This window comes from Netta rufina (genome assembly GCF_964035555.1).
Source record: "Netta rufina genome assembly, chromosome: 25".
NCBI classification, from domain to species: domain Eukaryota; kingdom Metazoa; phylum Chordata; class Aves; order Anseriformes; family Anatidae; genus Netta; species Netta rufina.
In genome coordinates, this window is record NC_140149.1 from 3,511,505 (window position 1) to 3,529,313 (window position 17,809).

Below are 17,809 nucleotides of genomic sequence, written 5' to 3' on the forward strand. Positions count from 1 at the left end.
GGGAGAGCACATTCATACTTCCTAGTTACACCTGCTGTGAAATTGTAGATTTTTGTTGTTGTGTCCCTCTAAAGAGAAATGTGGAATTTATGAAAACGTGCTTTTTTTTTTTTTTTTTTTTAACCCATCAGCTCCACAGTCACTGAGGAGCTGCCACCTTTTTAGTGAGAGATGAAGCTGAAGCTGTGAATCTGTTCAGAGTCTCTGAGAAGTCGCTCAGCCCCTGCTTTCTGTTCCAGTAACCGGAGGATTCAGGCTAGGAGAGAAACACCAAACATGCGCACTGGCTCTGATAATGGAGTTGCAGGGTATTCTGGCTCTTAAAAACCATACTTAATTTTATTTAACAAATTTAAATACAGTTCATTTAAAACTGAGAACAGACCGCAGCTCTAACACTCCATCCTGACCAGAGCTGGTCTTACTGAACATGTATCTCTGCTGCCAAGAACCATGGTAGCCTCCGTGCAAGCCCAGAGCCGTGTGACCAACTTTGAGGAGAGTGGAGCACAAAAGCAGGGTTGTGTTCAGGACCTGATCCTTTTGTGTTTCTCTGGAAGTTATTTCCTTCCCAGGAGGGAAGGTTGCAACTCAGCAGGGGCTGGAACTAACATTAGTGAACAAAACATGCAGCCAGGAGGGGACATCACTTGGAAGCTACTTGAATAGCACGAGAGCTTTGTCTGCCTTTAAAAATTTCCCCTTCCACTCTAGGGTATGCAGACTGAACTGAGCTTGGGATGCTAGTACAAGAGCAGAATAAACCTGCCAGAGTGCAAAGAGCTACTGTTTAATGCAAGGTAACAAGCCTGTTCCCATACAGCAGCTAGTGGCCAGAAGGATCAGATGCTTTCTATCCAAGTAGCACTTCAGCCAGTGCATCTGAGCATTTGAAGGAACATTTTTGTGAAGGCTGCGTAGCAAGGCTTCTGTGACTGGGAACTCAGGAATGCAGCTCTTCCCCAGTGGGTTTGAAAGAGAGTGGGAGAAAATAAATTGAAAATAAATAAATAATAAATAAATTAGGAAATACACGGTCATTAGTTCAATGGGAGGCTCCTGCAAGGTAAAGCTAACAAATCTATACTGCTTTAATGATTCTGTGTGTTAGGGCTAAAAATAACCAAGTTTCTTTTCAGGATTATGTTTTCCCTCAACTCAAAAGTAAAATTGTGCTTCAGCCCCTTTTGAAAGAATGGGGACACTGGGGATTGATCACGTTTGACAACAACTATGGAGGGAATAAGGGTGTTCTGGTATTTTTTTAAAGGGCTGGAGGTGGGGAGAAGGGGTAAGTTGTACCTTTGTTTCTTTCTCAGCAAGTTTGGCACTCTCAAATAGAGTCAACCAAGGCAGTACCACCCAGGTTCCTCTTCTGCATTGCTCAGTCATGTCTCTCTCACTGAGAAGCAAAACACAGTTTCATCAGAGAATAAATACCCTTTCATCAGTGCTATCTGAGCTCCTTTCATGTTACAGAGCAGGGAGGAGGCAACTACTGTTCTCCTTAGATAGTTTTCCAACCTACCTCAAGCCAGGGGCTGTAAAAACAGAGCACTAAGCCCGGGATCCCCTTTACGGGGGTGCATCAGAAGTTAATTCCAGCTGCTCCAGCGTGGCTTTTCACGCCAGTAGCTCTGCAGTAGTGTGGCATGGCCCTGAAAAAGGAGCTAGGGCTGAAGGATACATTGCACTGGGATGGTAAATGCACTGAAATCAGCGGTTATCATTCAATCCCTAGTATTAAGCAGTTAACTTTATTTTTTAAGAGTAGAAATTCAGCTTTCTGTTGGAGCCCCCTTCAGAGAATCCCACACCTACTGTTCACATGAACCAAATGAGAGCTAAATAGAACGAAGATCTGAGTCCAGATTAAGTGTTATGGTGTAGGGCCGCAACGATCTCCTTAAAACCCTCCCCCAGTTATTCTAGCATGGATGAACAGAGAACCGTGTGCTGTAAACATAACTCCATCCAGAAACACAGAGGTATGTCAGAGCGCCCTCCCAAACCACGAAACTGCTTAAGGGAAAGGAGAGGGGGTACAAAGAAACAGAAATAGTTATGGGTTTGTTTAACCTGCCTTGCTTTTCCCCCTCCCCCAAAACCTTCCTGTCTTGTGCAGCGTAATAAACACGGATCAAAGTAGGTTTAAAATTAAGGGCTAAGGTGCCATCTCAGAAGGCAGCTGTCCCCTCCACAAACAGAGAGCTGCTTAGGCTGTCGCACACATAGCCACCAGGTACGTGTGTCTCCAGGAAAAAAAAAAACAAAAACAAAAAAAAAAAAAACAATCATCAGGGGCCAACACGCTCCTGGGGGCGTTCTCACCCTTTGCTTTCAGGTCCTGGAAAGCAGCCCCCTCAGTCCAGGCTACCATTCCAGCTGGGCCACGTCTTCAGTGCATCATGCCCTGCATGCGCTTCTCCCAAACCGAGCATCTCACGAGGCAGCTGGTCTTGTACAGAAGTCGATGTCAGTCCTGTATTTTCTGTGCTTTTTCTTCCACCTCCAGAGCATCTGGTTCTGCTCAGAGTCCAGGAGGAAGGGCAGGGGAATCCGGGTAGTTTATGTATGCAGTGTTGCTTGTTTTCAGTACACTAAAACTCTTGGAAGTCAGCAGAGGTCCTGGCTACTGCATGTCTGGCTGGCTGTATGCTGTGGAGAGGAACCTTGGAGGCTGTGCATGAAGAAATCTTCTGCAACAGAGACACAAGCAGCATGTTTATTACCCTCCTGCCTCGCTGCAGTTAGCTGCCACCCCTTGGAACTAGCCCAAAACCCATCTCGGATTGCGGATCTGTGACTGCTGCTGCTAGGCAACTGGTGGTGGTGAGAAGCAGTTGTGACAGCAGCGAAGAGCTACGGCCTCTCTGCAAAGCTGCTATATATAGTGCAGGCAATGTGCAGCCCAGGCTTTCCTCTGCTGTCCTGCCAACAGGCCGCAAACGCAGGCTACTGCAGCACGCAGGGCTCCAGCACCACAGCCCAAGGCAAGGTGCTGTAAGAGAGCTCATTATGGTTAAAAATACACCGCTGCTGAGAAAATCCAACCCTTTCCCATAGCCCTCGCTGCTCTTCTCTGTGTGTGAGAGGAGAAGAGACCAAGGGGCAGCCTCCTCACCCCTCCAGGCCTGGTTTGACACTCCAGTTAAAGGAGGTTGTGCGTACATTTTTTTTCCATACATTTTTTCCCCATAATAATGAGCAGCAGGGCAGTCTGGATGCAGGTATAAGCAAATAGCCCAGCCTTCCCTCGAGCAAACCAGCTGCGGAGCACGCTCTGGGGATGCAGAAGACTTAATGCACCGGGATGCTCAGGTAATTAAGGTGAGAAGCCAGGGCATGGACAACTAATCGAGATGTCAGCCACCAGTGTGTGCTCCTGGGCTTTCCTCCTTTCCACTGAAAAAGATACTACAAGCTCACCTTAGGTAAATAAATACACGAAGCCTCATGTGGGATTTAATCCTCACTCTCCCTGACTTGTCAGTGACTTTGTGTGGCTTGTTTGGGGATCTAAATTAAATTCTTCCCTCCGTGAAAGCTTCTGCCTGACTTAAAAATGCTTTAGCTGATACTGGCTTAGCTTCCCTCAGGCGTTTTCAGGTGGGCGAATCCACATCTCTCACCCTTGTGCTTTAGCTGTGCCGTTAATAAGGAACCCATCTTGCTCAGACAAGTTCTTTGTTTTGATTCTTTAAATAGTGTAACTTCTGCCCAAACTCTCGCTGCCTGGATTTCACCAGGTATTTCCCCTTTAGCAGCTTATCTTAGAGATTATTAATGAATCTCTCTTTTTAAAACCTCTATGTTTTGCAGTAAGGGAGGGTCAGATATGTGAAGAATTGCACTCAAAAGTCACGTTTAAAAGAATTCATCTTTTTCCTGTCATGGTCTAGGATTTTTCTTTACTGCTGCTTCTCATTACAGCTGAAGCCCGTAAGCTCTTACCTGGTGTTGGTCTCTGCCCAGCCACGCGCAATCATATTTCCACGTTGGGATCTGTGAATCCTTTCTTCCCCTCGTTCACCAGCACAGGCTTTTCCGTCCTCGTATGCCAGACTAAAATCTGAAGAAACCAGCAGTCATTAGCTGCATCTCTTCACTGCACTAACAAATATTCTTGCACATTAAATCAATAGTGCAATTTAACCAGCTACCCTGGAGCCTAATGGTGCATTCACAGCTGAAAGGAGGTTTGCATAAAACTTCATTTAGGTAGGCCCACTGATACCCAAAATGCACAGTGCACAGAAATTACCTATTTTACAGTGTACTGTCTTGGGACATTAACCTGCTCCTTCCATGTAGTTATCAACCATCTTCTGCAAAAGGCTCATCAACCTTTCCACTGATGTAAGGCAGCTCCCTCAGAACCGGGGAATCAGATGCATGTTTCCCAGAGTCGAGTTCCTTGCTCTGGTTCTTGGTTATGTTACTGCACACCACCTCCAAAGCCCCACGGGCCTGCCCTTTGAAACGCTGGCCCCGAGCTGCCACGGCTTTTCTCCACCAGGTGTAATGGGTTGCAGCTTGTTGAAGGGCCCTCTCCAACCTGCTTAAATCAGAGCTGAAGCACGTCGGGATCCTAACTTGTACTAAATGCCTCCCTCAGCCCTGGCAGCAAAGTTTAATGTAGATCAACAGCTGTGAAAGAGATCTGGAAAAAAAATAATGAAGAGGTTGTCTAACGTTTGGGGTGTGGGGAAGTATTGCGGGTTCATGCTTTTTACCAGCTGAGCTCCACTACGAGCCCAGGCAGCTCTGGAAGCTGCTGAAAATGCTCTCCCCTCACCAGACTCAATTAAACTCATTGTTTTGCTCCTAAACCTGCGTTGCTGGGAGCAGTTTCCTCCCTTCAGAGCTGGTTTCCTGCTTCCTTTCACCTGCTGGCTGCTATTCCCTGCCTCGCGGGGTCTCCCTCCAGTTGCTATGACAATACTCGGCGCCTTTAATCCAGCTATCTGCCAGCCGTTTCATACCCAGTCCCTGCTTTCCTGAAAAATTAGGCCACATTCTGCTTCTGAGGGACGAACAAAGCCCTCCTCAAACCCTTGCAGTTAACCAGGAGCCCCCCCACCTCCCCGAGAAGCTGTTTGACCCAATGTGGCTCTGATCTGAGCGCTCGCCTCCTGCGCAGGGCTCAAATCTCGCCGGCTGATACCAAGGCAGCGAGACCAACCACGGCCTGCAGTGGGGCCCAAACCTGTCTCATCGCTCCCGTGCAGCCACTTCCGAGCCCTCTCATCCAAGTGTGCTGTTATTAGCACCCTGCTCACCCGCTGCAGCCGCGCTGCTGCAGTTCCTGCTCGCTTTCTTCTCCAAAGGCAGAAGCAAACAGGGCTCCGTGAGCAGCTTCTGGTGCTGGGAAAGCGTTCGTTGCGGGCTCCTCAACCAACACAAACCTGAACGCAGGCCAGGTGCTAGGAAAAAAAGCTCTTGCAGGCAGTTCTTTCCAGCGGGAGCAGGTAGGAGCTGTTTCCCCTTCTGCCACACAACCACTGAGCCCTGCTGGTGGCCGGGCACCGCGCTCTGCCAGCAGCACGGTCGCCTTCAAACAGCTCTCGCCACCGAGCCACGCGCTCCGTGAGCAGCAGACCACAAACACAGATGAATTGCTTTTCTTTTAGATTGCATCCCGCTTCTACGTCGTGAAACCCGAGTGCCAAAAAGGCAGTTACTTTGAATTAGCTGACTAAAGTTGACAAATTTTCACAGTTTGCAGCTTGATTCAGCGGCTTCTGCCGTTCCTCGTGCAATGCTCTTTAAGATGGGAGGGAGCTCACCATTTTGTACAGGAACACCTGCTTTTCCTCGCAGCCAACTGCTTGATTTTTTCCACAAGGAGTTTGTTTATGTCTCAGGGAAGCTTTGGCTTGTGCAAAAAGCACGGCTTGCACAGGAGCAAGCAGGGTAGGGGACCATGTGTGCACCACTGACCCATACAGGTCACCAGGAGAGTGAAATCTCTGCTGCTGCAACTCCCTTCCAGCCTCCTCATCCAGCATCCCAGGACTCAGAACAGACCTGAGAGATTTCAAGGATTCGTTTCCATCGCAGACTTTTTTTGTTGCCTTCCAACAGGAAATTAAAAAGCAAACAGGCAAAAAGTTGACCTGCAGTTGGAGGGGGTCACAGATTTCAGGCCTCCACGAAGGACACCAATAACTGTGATTTGAAACGGAGGCTACTGAACATGAAGGAAAAGAGACAGCCAGCCGAAACGACAGATTTGCTTCCTCCCAGCTTGTGCTTAACCCAATTCCTGCAGGGTCTCGTAGGCATTGTGGAGGCCCCGTTCTCACTGAAGCCTGCCCGTTGGTACACTGTGGAGCAAAGGGGAGGCAGACAGTGCTGCAAAACCCAAACGACTGGGGTGTAATTACGTCTTTCAGCTGTGATGCAGGGGATGGCATTGGCACAGCAGTTCTGGTGGCTAATCAGGACGTGACAAGGTGAAAAGAGCCCTCCAAGTTCTGCACAGCTCATAAAAATCAACAGCTCCAGCACTGTTGTGGCGTGCATGTGAAGCTTAACCAACAAAGCGCTGTTGCATAGCAGCCGGGTACTGACGGCTCACTGCAAACCAGCAGGCACAAACCTCCAGGAATACAGCAGCCCCATTTCAGGAACAATCTCACCAAAATGAGGGCAGATCTGCTCCATCCGTACCCTGCTGCTCAGCCCCTGAAAGAACACAAAGAGCTCGGGAAGCCAATTCCTCTGCCTTCCGTCTGTAGCACCACAGGATAAAATCAGAAGAAAGCGAAGTATTCCTTTGCAAGCTTTCTTGCCTTAGGCTGACGTTTTCCTTCCCTCCTTGCCCATTCTGAGCCAGTTTTAGCAATTTTAGATCTGTGATGCCACGAAGCAGCCGGCTCTGGTCCCTTTTGCTGTGTAATTTCCTGGCTGCTGCAGGGCCCAGAGGGCTCCTCCATACACACGAGGATTTATTCCCCTCCCAGAAGTGGTTCCAAGACCCCCGGTGGTCACAATGTTGGTTTGTGGTTGAGGTACTGCCGGGACAATTCTGCTCCCTGTTTTCCAGCCTCACCCAAAGAAATGCATCTGCTGTGATCTCCCTGGGAAACGAGCGGGTCCGGGAGTAGCTGGGATGAGACGCATCATTTCCACTGGTATCTTGTGGTCTCTCCTCTCGTACCAGTACCAGCTGAGGCTTTTGAAGAGCTGGGGCCACTGCTAAGGTCTCTCCCCTTTGAGTGCCCTCTGACAGCGCACTGCAGCTCGCTTCCTCAGGCATTAATGGAAAACGGGGAGCAGAATATGTCCCAGTTACATCAGCCTTGTGGGAACACAAGATCTCTGAGACCTTGATCCTGTCAGGTTTGATGTATCAATGGATTGGAGAGAGCTCTGCCTGCTCTGGTGGTGTGGGGGGGAACTGCAGAAGCAGCAGGACGCAGAAATACACGGCAGGCTTGCACGGCCTCGTTCCCTTACAGCTCCAGTGTAAACCAGTCCTTCCCTCCTGATGAAGAGGGTTAACTCCTTTCTGCTGAACAATTATCACTGACTTCATTTTCTCCCTCACTTTGAGCAGATCTCAAATCAAAGCAAATAACCAGGATGCACGGCTTTGGCCAAAGCTCGAGCTTTCTGCAGGAGCGAGCGTCTGTGGGCCGAGGTCAGACGAACACTACCAAGTGAATACCAGCGCTGTACCCGGGGAGGACAGCATTTTGGGAGAACAGATTCTGTGCTTATCTCACGTAGTTCTCTGGTCCCTCCTTAATGACTGTACCTGAGCACATCATAATCTGTAATGTAAATCTCACCGCAGAGCAGGAGCGTGCCTGTGCCGAGCAGGGCAAAGCGCCCCAGCTGCCGGGAGGAGAGCTTCAGTCCTGGGGCAAGAAGACCCCAGGTCCCAGCCTGCTTCTGTCCCTCTCTGCTGCTGGTGTGGACTCTTCTCCTCGCCAGGAGCGTGAACAAAACAGCAACTGGAAAATGGAGGCTGCTGGCAACAGCTGAGAGCAGAAAGGCAAAGCTCCACCTGCAACGCCGCACGCGGGGTTTGCCAGGAGCGGCCAGCAGCCAGTGCACAACGAGGCACCTTGTTGTGTCAGATCCCCGCAGCCCAGCCAAGGAAAGAAATGCAGTCTGCTCCAAATCCTGGCTGGCTGCTCCTGCGTCCTCATCAGCTCTGACCTGCAGCTCCCGCAGGACAGCCCCAACCCAGCAGCCTGGCAGCACCGTGCCTCACCTCCTGCCTGCAGATAACCCTGCCCTTCCTCTCCTTCCTTCACGTGTTCCCCAAAACCATCATTTCTTACTCGCAGCCTTTTAAACAAAGCCTCTTTCCCGTAGCTATTTTACAGCAGGGATGATCTCTCGGAGATTGCATAACCACAGGGTGAAAGTCCCTGATCTGTGCACCAGGCTGGAAGCATCTCCCCCGATCGGCTGGCAGCACACATCTCAGCCAGTGCTTCCCTGTTACCTGGTGGGGCACAGAGAGGGGAAAGAGGCAGGCCCGGGTGTATCTATATCCTTCTCCACCAAACCAAACCAAACCACAACAAAAAAACAAACCAGAGACCTCCAGATCACACTCGTGAGGTAAGCAACCCACTGCAGCCCCTGCTGGGCTGGCCTTTTGCGAGCCTGTCTGACACAGTGCCCGAGAGCACAGATCTAATTTTAACCCCGTCTCTTGTCCCAGCCTTAGCAGACCATCTGTGCGATGCTGGACATGCCTAACCACAGACATGCAGACTTAAAAAAGGAGGCACAGCAGGTATCAGATAATAAATAAAGTCATTTCTCCCCCACAGCACCTCTTCCTTGTTCCTGGGCTCCTCGTGCGAGCACTGCTGAACATCGAGATCCTTCTTTTACCGGGGCGGGGAGCCACGAAGCAGTGAGGATGGAAAGCTGAGGCAAAAGTTATTATTCAAAGTAACCCCAAAAGGGATGGAGACCTGGGCCCAACACGGGGTGTGTCAGCAGCACCAGCTCATTTGTCAAAAAAAAGAAGAATCCACCTGGGAGGATCACACAACAAAGAGTCCCTAAATCAGACTGGGTGGCCATCTGCTACAGACAGAGGCAGGAGCACTGCACGGGGGTCTCTGATCCCAAATGGAGCCCCTCCGGTGCCAGCTGTGCTCAGGGCACCCACTCACAGAGCTTCAAAGCATGACAGCATCGCTGCTGCTGTGCCATGATTGATGCCTGTCACGCTAACCAGCACTGTCTCATTGTATCTCACATGTTTCCCTGTCATCCCAGATAGATTTCCATCTGCTGTCTCTCATCTTTGCCTAGGAAGTCTTCAGGGCAAGAGCCATCAGTGTATCCTGTCTTTCTATCTTAGTTAGCACAGAGGGGTGCTGCTCCATAACCCGGTGGCTCCTAGACAATGTGTAAAGTCAAACAATTCACAGCCATCACCTGCAAAATCCCCCCACAAGGAAGCTTCATGGAAGCCTCCCAGGGCTCGGAGCACTACCCCAAGCATTAAAACATTTCTACATTATCCCTAGCACACAAAAATCAGCATCGTTGTGGTCAGCTCTAGCGATATTTTACTGACATCAAGAGGGAAGAGGCAACGGTGCAATAAGGCAGCTTTTATGTGCATGGTCTTTCCCCGCAGGCAGGGAACAAGAAGGCTTGGTGCTGCTGGGCTGCAGCTCAGACAGCTCCAGAGAGCCAGGTCCTGCATGATGGTGGCTTACTGCAGGGTTACTGGCACTCTAAAGCTGCCCCAAGGAATTCATGGAAAGCAACCAACCTGCGTTTCACCCAGGGGATTCCCTGCCCTGGGAGATTAGCAAGGCCACAGACAAGCCCGTCTTGAAAATAACAGGGATATTATTTGGAGATAATATAAGGAAGACACCATATTTTAATGCCTTTGTCAGCCAGTAACAACAAAAGGAGCTTCCCACCACACTTTTTAAAGGCAATTACCCTGCTCCCTTGCAGTGGCGATGTACTCTCCTCAAGACACAGAGGACAAGTGACCAAACAGCCTTTTGTCCCACCACCAGACCCTCGCACCCCCTCCATGAGAAGGACGCCGTACCTTAGTGCAATTGGCAGCTTTCGGCTCAAGGTCATTCAGGGTGACCAGCTCCCGGAGCAGGCTGCTCTCCTGGTAGCCCCCCTTCACTCCTCGCAGCTTGAAGTAAGCCTGAGATCGCTGGAGGATCAGCCTGAGGTTGACAGCAAAGCCTGCCATGTCGATAGCGAAGGGCCGGTGCGGGTCGAAGACGGTTTTCCAGCCGTAGACCTTCCCCGCAGCGTTCACTTTGGGCGACTCGTAGCGCAAGCCACCGACGAAGGCCACTGGCCACACCGACACCTTCCTGGTGCTGCGCATCTGCAGGCAAGGAAAGAGAAGGGTTGGAAGGGGGCACGCAGCCTCCAAGGCCCCAGCAGCACCCCAGCAGCGTGCCTTTGCCTCGCTCGCTGCCCTGCAGGGGCCGGATTTTGGGAATGGTGCAGCAAAGAGCCTGGTCACGGCCCCAGACATCTGCTGTGGTTTGGCAGCAGGGCTCCGTGCTCTGCTCACCTCTACGAGGCCGCACGTCCTGCGGCTGGGGGAGCAGAGTGCTTTGGGAAGTGGCAGCTGGGGACCACGTGTGAGGTCAGTGCTAGAAACAGAGCTGTGGGTAGTAACCCTAACCGAGATGTGGGATTTGTCAAAAGGCCCTCGGAGCGTTGGTTCGTCAGAGCTTTTGGTTCCCCGCATGGACAGCTGGGGAAACCGGGACGCAGAGGAGGGACGCACGCTGTCCGAGGCCACCTGGGGACCCAGGGCTGGCTTATCTAGGAAGAAAGGTGTTTCCTCTGAAAGTGAAGGATCTGAGCTGCGATCCCAGCGATGAGCCACATTAAGGCTAAAAGCATCTCTAGGGATGCTTAAAGATGCTCGGGGACAGCTGGAAGCACAGCCTCTCCAGAAGCTCCCAGCACACAGGGCAGGGCCCTGTAGCTGCTCCTGCTACCCGGAGGGATGTTGGAGGCTTCTGCTCCCCGTGGAGTCAGCAGAAACAGAGAGGAGCCACCAGGGGACACCTCAGATGCTTGCCAGTGTGGATGATCTGTGTGCCAGCCCGCCTGCACACCCCCCGGCACCCTGCCCTGCTCCGCTGCCAGGCTCAGCCTCGTCTCCTGCTCTCAGCCCGGTCTCTTAGATCAGGGATCTCCCAGAGCTAATCTCATCACTGCTAATTACTGCAAACGAGAGCAGAAGAGCTCTGGCACTTGCCCTTCCGCATTATACACATGCTAACGGCCGTCCCTGTCCGCGGGGAGCAATAATGCGTGTCTTCTGCATTTCACAGCACATTCATGAGCTCCATGCGCCCTGAGCTGCAGCTACATCTCGGAGAGGAGAAGCCTCTGCAAGCAAAGCACTCGGGTGAAGCACCCGGGTGAACAAAGGAACCCTTTCTGCTTTATTAAAGCACGGTGTCTGTCTGAGGACGCTGCCAGAGCCAGCCTCAAAGGACGATGTGGAAAAACTGTGTTCAGTTTGAGTTTGCTCTCAGCTTTAGAAGCGTGTGTGCGCCTGTGGCTGTCCGAGCTCAAGGGAAAGCCATCAGGGGGGAGAAAGGGGGTGTGGAGTGAGTTAACAGGAGATCCCTGAAATGAAATCTGGCAACCATTAAGGAGGCAATCCTGCGTGCTTGTCCCTCGCTGCAAGAGCTCAGCCTCAGCAGATGGGAGCGGGCATTTCTGAGCTGGGAGCTGGGGAGGTGCCGTGCACGTGGCGCTGTAAGGCCACAGACAGGGAGAGGGGCAGGAGGTCATTTATAGCCCGTGCAAGAGCAGAACAGGCAGCGAATCTGGGAAAGCACAGGGGAGCCTTCCCCTGCTCGAGTCTGACAAGGTCGCCAGGATGTGCTGAAATCCTGCCTGCAGTCACAGCTCCCTGAGCCGCCAGCTTCAAGGCTGAGCGCTCAGCCCCAGCCCCTGCTGAAATCACCCTGAGCCCATCTCTCCCTGGTGCTCCAGGAGGAAGAGCTGCAGAGGGGAGCGCTGCACACACCTCCCCGCAGCAGCAAGGGCTCCTCTTTGCTGGGAGGTGAAGCAAACGCCGACAAACGCGTGCTCCTTGTGTGTGCGGCGGCCTGGAGACAATTTGCAGAGAGCATCTCCCAAGAAGACGTCCTGCGAGTGCTCTGCCTGCGCCAACGCCACTCAGGCGTAGCTCTGAAGGTCTGCTCCCCCGGCTGGGAGCTGTGCAGAGCAGCTGCCGGGCTCTCGACAGCTCCGGAGTTGAAGCAGGGAACGTGCTGGGATGAGAGCAAACAAATGCAAACGGCAAGCAAGGAGGAGAAACCCCAGGGACTCCTCCAGCAAGAACAAACAGGGATTAAAAGCTGAGTGCACTACGTTGGGGTGGCAGAGAAGAAAGGAGGATAACAGCCGAGCGGGAACCAGCCTGAAATCTCCTCCGGGGTGGGACATGGGGGGAGGATGGCCAAGGGTGCTCCTCCCAGGTACATACATGTGTCTGTGTAGGCACGAGGGAGAGCAGTTCATGTTCCAGCCCTAACAGCAGCTCCCACAGAAGGCAGCTCTTCATTAGCTTCCCTCACAGCGCGTACTACCTGCGTGTTTCTCCTGTTAGGATCTTACCAGCCAGCTCCTGCCCCAAGATGACTGCTCTCCCTCATCACAAACAGCCTTTTGTGGATGTCTTTTAGCACGGGTTTCTGCTACCAAGGGAAAAGCCTTGTGCTTCCTCTCTGAGGGAGCACCAACAGGCAGAGGTGGGAGTGCAGAAAAAAGGCAATGAGACCCCTTCAAATGTAGCAAATGCCTTCAGGTGATGAGCACAGACACCCACTAGTATGCCTCCACCACGTGCCGCAGGACAAACTGGGATTCCCATCGCTCTGCATTACTTTTGACCCTGGAAGTGCACACTTTGCAGTGGTGTGGCCAAGCCCTGGAGGAAACTTCAGGGCAACCACTACAGAGACAAACTGACCCGGAGCTCAGGAGATGTGCACAGGATCTCCTCGGCTCACTACACGCTATCTTTTACAACTCACACACAAACCTGCCGCGTTCAGCTGACCGGGGCTCCCCCGGCAGGCTCTTACCTCCTCGAAGAGCTCCAGGCTGTAGGTGTTATCATCGTCGGCGAAGTAAACGATGCCAGGCTGGCTGTTATTTCTGTTAAAGGTCTCTCTCAGCCATCTCAGGGCCAGGTTCCTCTGCATGGTCCCGCGGGGGATGCGGGGATCCCTCATGTCTCCCCGCAGCTTGTAGTTGCGAGGTGTCTCCACGTTGAGGTGGGTGTAGTTCAGCCCCGTGTCCCGCAGCAGCCGGGTGATGAGCGGCGTGCGCCGCTGCGAGTCCTCCACCAGGATCCAGTGCAGGTTGGGGACGTGCAGCAGGGTGTTGGCCAGGCGTGTCAGCTCTGCCTTCTGCACGGGCCGGCTGTAGGTGGGTGTAATGACGTGGATGGTGGGGAGGGTGTCCGACCACGGGGGTGGGCGGGTATAAACATATTCTGTCCTCACCACCTCCACAATGTCCCGGTCCGACAAGCAGTATTCCTTGGAGTCCAAGCCTGCAGCGAGATCACGCCGGGAGTCACCACCATCATCTGAGCAAGGGTATGAGAGAGAAGAGAAAGCCGCATGGACTCGGTCCTCCGACACCCACCCTCCCTGGGCCGAGCCCGCAGGCTGCTTGCTGAGAGCAGGAGGTCACCCCGCAGCTCGAGAGGAAAGGAAACAGGCGAAGTGGAGGCTTTAATAATTAAGTACATGGATTAATAAAGGAATCGGGGACACACCCGTGAGAAAAGAAGCTCCTCCTGGTAGAAGAGCAGCACCGGTCGAGGCCTGAGAGCCCGGCCCAGTGGTGCTGCTCAGAGCGAGCAGCTTCCAAAAGTACCCAGAAGAGACAGACAGATCTAGATAATGAAAATAGCATCACGGCCTGGCGAGCTGTCATTCCCAAAGAGCTCCAGGGTGAGAGGGAAGCTCTCCCGGCAGCATCGTTTGGATACTGCAGTACCCCCTCTCCTGACCAGCCTGGGATGCTGCACGGAGAAGCAAGGGCAAGACACGCTCATTAAGTCCAGAGACAGCAGAAACTGAAGCCTGCAGTTGTAGGCTTTTACCTGCAGAGACTTTCACCTGACCCTAATTTCTCCTCAACATGACCCTGCAGATTTCTGAACTCCCAGCCCATTCGGTGCTTAGGATATGAACAGCAGAACAGCACTGCACCAGCTAACTGCGGGTAGGATCAACTGACCCTAACGTCTCAAATTGTCACAAAGGGAGACCTGGGTGCAACTGGCTCAGGGTAAAAAATACTCCTGCATTTGTTGTTTTTCCAGGGTGCAAATTCCACGCTTTCATACCAATGCAGATGGGCAGGAACACCACAGTCTGCATTTAGGGACTGGCAGGGATGAAGGGGCATCGCTCTCTAGATATCAGCCAGCTGGTGGGCACCTACACTTAGAGACTGCCAGGAGCTTGAGATGAGAAAGAATGGGAACAGACACTAGCACTGACCCAGTACAGTATCACTTTTAATTATTATGTGGTTGCTCATAGCATGGTACTCCTCCAGCAGCACAGACTTTGATATCAGCCCTGAATGAAGGCAAGGAGGGAGGGGGTGTGTGTCTGGAGGGATGGGGGGACAGGAGCAAAGTGTCCTGCACATGTTGGGATCAGGCCCTAGGAAGGTAAAGCACCTCTGCATCACACAGTGCAGCTCTGAAAGCGCAGAGCACCGGAATCAGTTCAACAATAAATCCACAAAATGCACGGGGCACAGACAGCAATGCAATCAGCCAGGCTGGAGCTTGAAGGAGACACCCGAGATAGTTTGCAAACCCCTCCAGGTCAGCCCCTCAGCTGTAAATCCCGGCACACCTATCGGCTGCTGCACAGACACATCGCATTCAGCACCTGTGCTGAAGGATCTCAGAAACACATCACAAGTACAAAGAGACTTTTCCTAAGAGCTTCAGGCCGGTCTCTACCACCACTCATTTTCCACCAGGGGCAGCACAGGCAGGGGAAGCAGCTCACCGAGGTCACCAGCAAGTTCAGGACCAGGGCAGAGCGGGGCAGGCTCTTTGCTGGAACCCCAGTGGCCATGGCCTTTCACCAAAAAGCAGCTCCTGGTTTTTAGGGCATTGAATCAAACCACGATACAGACAGCGTGTTCTTAGGAGACTTTCAAGCCCTGTTTTGGACCCCTTGTCCTCTGACACCCTGTGCACCTTTCAGAGGGGCTCAGTCGTCCTTGCTCGGGGTGGGCTCCAAACCTCTGACAGCTCACACAGCCCGTCAGACCGCTGAGCCAAAGCATAAGCAGCCGTGGAGGATGGGTGTGAGCACTAAAACGAAAAGGGAGTGAACCTCCCAGAGAAAGGGCCTGGAGAGAGCAAACGGGTTGGCTTTCTTCCCCGGCAGCAGGGCAGAACTGAGAACAAAGGCTGAAGAAGGCAGTGTGGCTTTCTCCTGCCCGCAGGAGCTCTCACTGCCCTCGGATATTGCTGCTATGAGAGGAATGGGATAAAAACCAGGACCCTTCTGGCCAGAGAGGACCCCCAAGAACCTCCTGCATTTGTCTGATTTGAGCCAGAGCAATATTTAATGCTTTGTGCCACAGGTAAGGTGGAATCTGGCTTTTCTCCAGCATTTTCCCTTCACCAAACGATCAGGGCAGATGCTGGCTCTTGCCACGTGCCTTCCCCTTCAAGCCCAGGAGGACCAGTTTGCTGCTTTCCTGGGGACACAAAAAATGCTTTTTGCCTCATGTCTCCTAGACCAACTGTCTCCAGTAGCAGCTTTGCCTCCTCTGCTCTCTTTTTTTGCAGTTTTCCTCCTGGACTCATTTCTGTGAGCACGCTGCAAATGCCAGCAGAAAGGGACCCCTCTCTTCCAGATCACCAGGGAACAAAGAAAAGCAAATTCCTTCTGTGCTCTGTTCCCCTCAATCTGGATTTGGGTCATGAAGAGCTCCCCAAGTGCAGGGCCATGCCCATGGCTTGGAGTTTGATGTCTCCAAAGAAGCCCGGAACGCCTTGGGCTGTTCCTACAGCACGAGGGGAGGCTTCTGCGTGAGCATGGGCTGGGAGCTGAGATGAGCATGGCTGCCATGGAGAGATGAAATGAGAGAGGAGATGAGGACGAGGGAGGGATGCACAGACTCGGCATGGGCTGGTTTGATTTCTCTCACCCTTGTGCACTGCAAGCAGTGGAGCAATGGTGCTCTGGTGCCAGACGGTGATTAGTAGCGTCCAGGGCAGAACTATCAGCACGATAGCCAGGATGTCTCGTCTCTTCGGCATCTCCAAGACTGACTGGACCCACAGCTCCTCATTACCTGACAGTGAAAACCCCAGAGACAGAACAGCAGAGCACATGGAGAACAGAAATAAATGGGCAAGAAGGAACAAGGACAGAGAAAGAGAACGCGAGAGAGGGAGACAGCAGCGAAGGCGACACGGCTCGCAGGTCTTACCAGTGCTCACAACCCACCCATTGCAGAAGCAGGTTTGGAGGGGCCTCGGCTGCTGGGACCAGGAGCAGGAGACAACTTCTACGGGACGCTGCTGGGGCCTCCAGCAGGAACCTCAGGGACACATTTGGCAGGCGACCTGTAACACAAAGCACGGTGAGCAGGCGGGGAACAGTACGTGGAAGCACGTAACGCTCACAAATCCTCCCTGCGAACAGCAGCTCAAGCTGACCAAGAAGAATATGTGCCACCCTGCCACGAGAGATGCCTCCTGGGTGCCCAGGGCCTTGCTTCCCTGTGCATCCACCCATCAAGCAACCTGAGCAGCCTCTTGGTGCCTGAGCCATCCCCCAGCAGCACAGGGCCCTATATCCACCGGGCAGCCGGGTCTCCCAGCACCCTGTGCTGAGCCCAAGCCCCAGGAGGATGCAGACACTGCTCCGACCACGTCAGCACAGCAGCAAGCACCCTGACCCAGCAGAGCCTCTCCCTTTACTGGGCAGAGCTCTCAGCAGCCAGGAGGGAAACCGAGCCTGTGTTCTTGGGGACGTGGCTCCAGGGAAGCCAGTGACCCCACATTTTGCTTGTCATCGTCATCCCCTCGGCTCAGACCATCCCCCTGGCACCTTCCACGCCGCTGGGTTTAGCTCAGGCTTCCCACAGCCTGGTCAGGTTCGTTTCTGCCATCTCGGAGGTGTTGCGGCTGGAGTGTATTAAGCTGCCACCATGGCTTACTTTGATTCAACACGAGCACATACAAGATTTAAGCAGACTGTATTTTATCCGAGTATCTTGGCAAGCAAAGTGCATCGCTTAGCGGGGACACGCGCGGTGGACAGTTTGCAAACACGGGTAGCAGTTTAGTAGCACGGCTCCCTTGTGGGGGAAGGCATTAGCCTGCTGCTTCACGGGCTGCACTGCAGACAGGGGAGAGCCCAGAGCACACCGCGGGCACACGTGGCGAGGTCTCGGTGCTGGGGAAAAGCACTGATCCCCCCCCTCACCACCTGGTGGGTTACTTTCTCTGCAGTGCTCTGGAAACCATCGGATCCCTTCCTAAAATCGTGGGGAGCTCCTCAAGCCCAGGCTGTGATGCACACAGATGCTGCTTTGCTGGTGTTTTTCCTCCGAGACCCTTGGAGCTTGCTTTGCCTTGGGGGCAGCGGGCAGGCAGGGAGAGACCCGGGCTCAAAGCCTTCATTAGCCCCATTTGGATCAATCTGGCCTGCCCGTGGCCATGCCCTGACCACTGGGCTGCACGAGCAGCCTCTGGCACCAAGCCCAGTGGCAGACTGGAAGCGAAATGGCCCAGGGCAAGGTGCAG

At 53.0% G+C, this 17,809-nt stretch overlaps 1 protein-coding gene across 3 annotated transcripts; it reads right to left on the bottom strand.

Moving 5' to 3' along the window:
* Nucleotides 1-3,985: 3,985 nt before the first annotated feature.
* B3GAT1 (beta-1,3-glucuronyltransferase 1) lies at nt 3,986-16,390 on the bottom strand (the record flags this gene model as incomplete). Of its 3 annotated transcripts, none has more annotated exons than XM_084301455.1 (4): nt 3,986-4,072; nt 10,055-10,351; nt 13,089-13,597; nt 16,204-16,390. In XM_084301455.1, the coding sequence occupies 4 exons, from the start codon at nt 16,388-16,390 to the stop codon at nt 3,986-3,988; spliced, it is 1,080 nt and encodes a 359-aa protein (XP_084157581.1). The 3 variants fall into 3 exon arrangements, with proteins under 3 accessions (XP_084157581.1, XP_084157583.1, XP_084157582.1); XM_084301457.1 differs by lacking the exon at nt 16,204-16,390 and having other exon boundaries at nt 13,089-13,428; nt 13,515-13,597; XM_084301456.1 differs by lacking the exon at nt 16,204-16,390 and having other exon boundaries at nt 13,089-13,428; nt 13,512-13,597.
* Nucleotides 16,391-17,809: the final 1,419 nt, after the last annotated feature.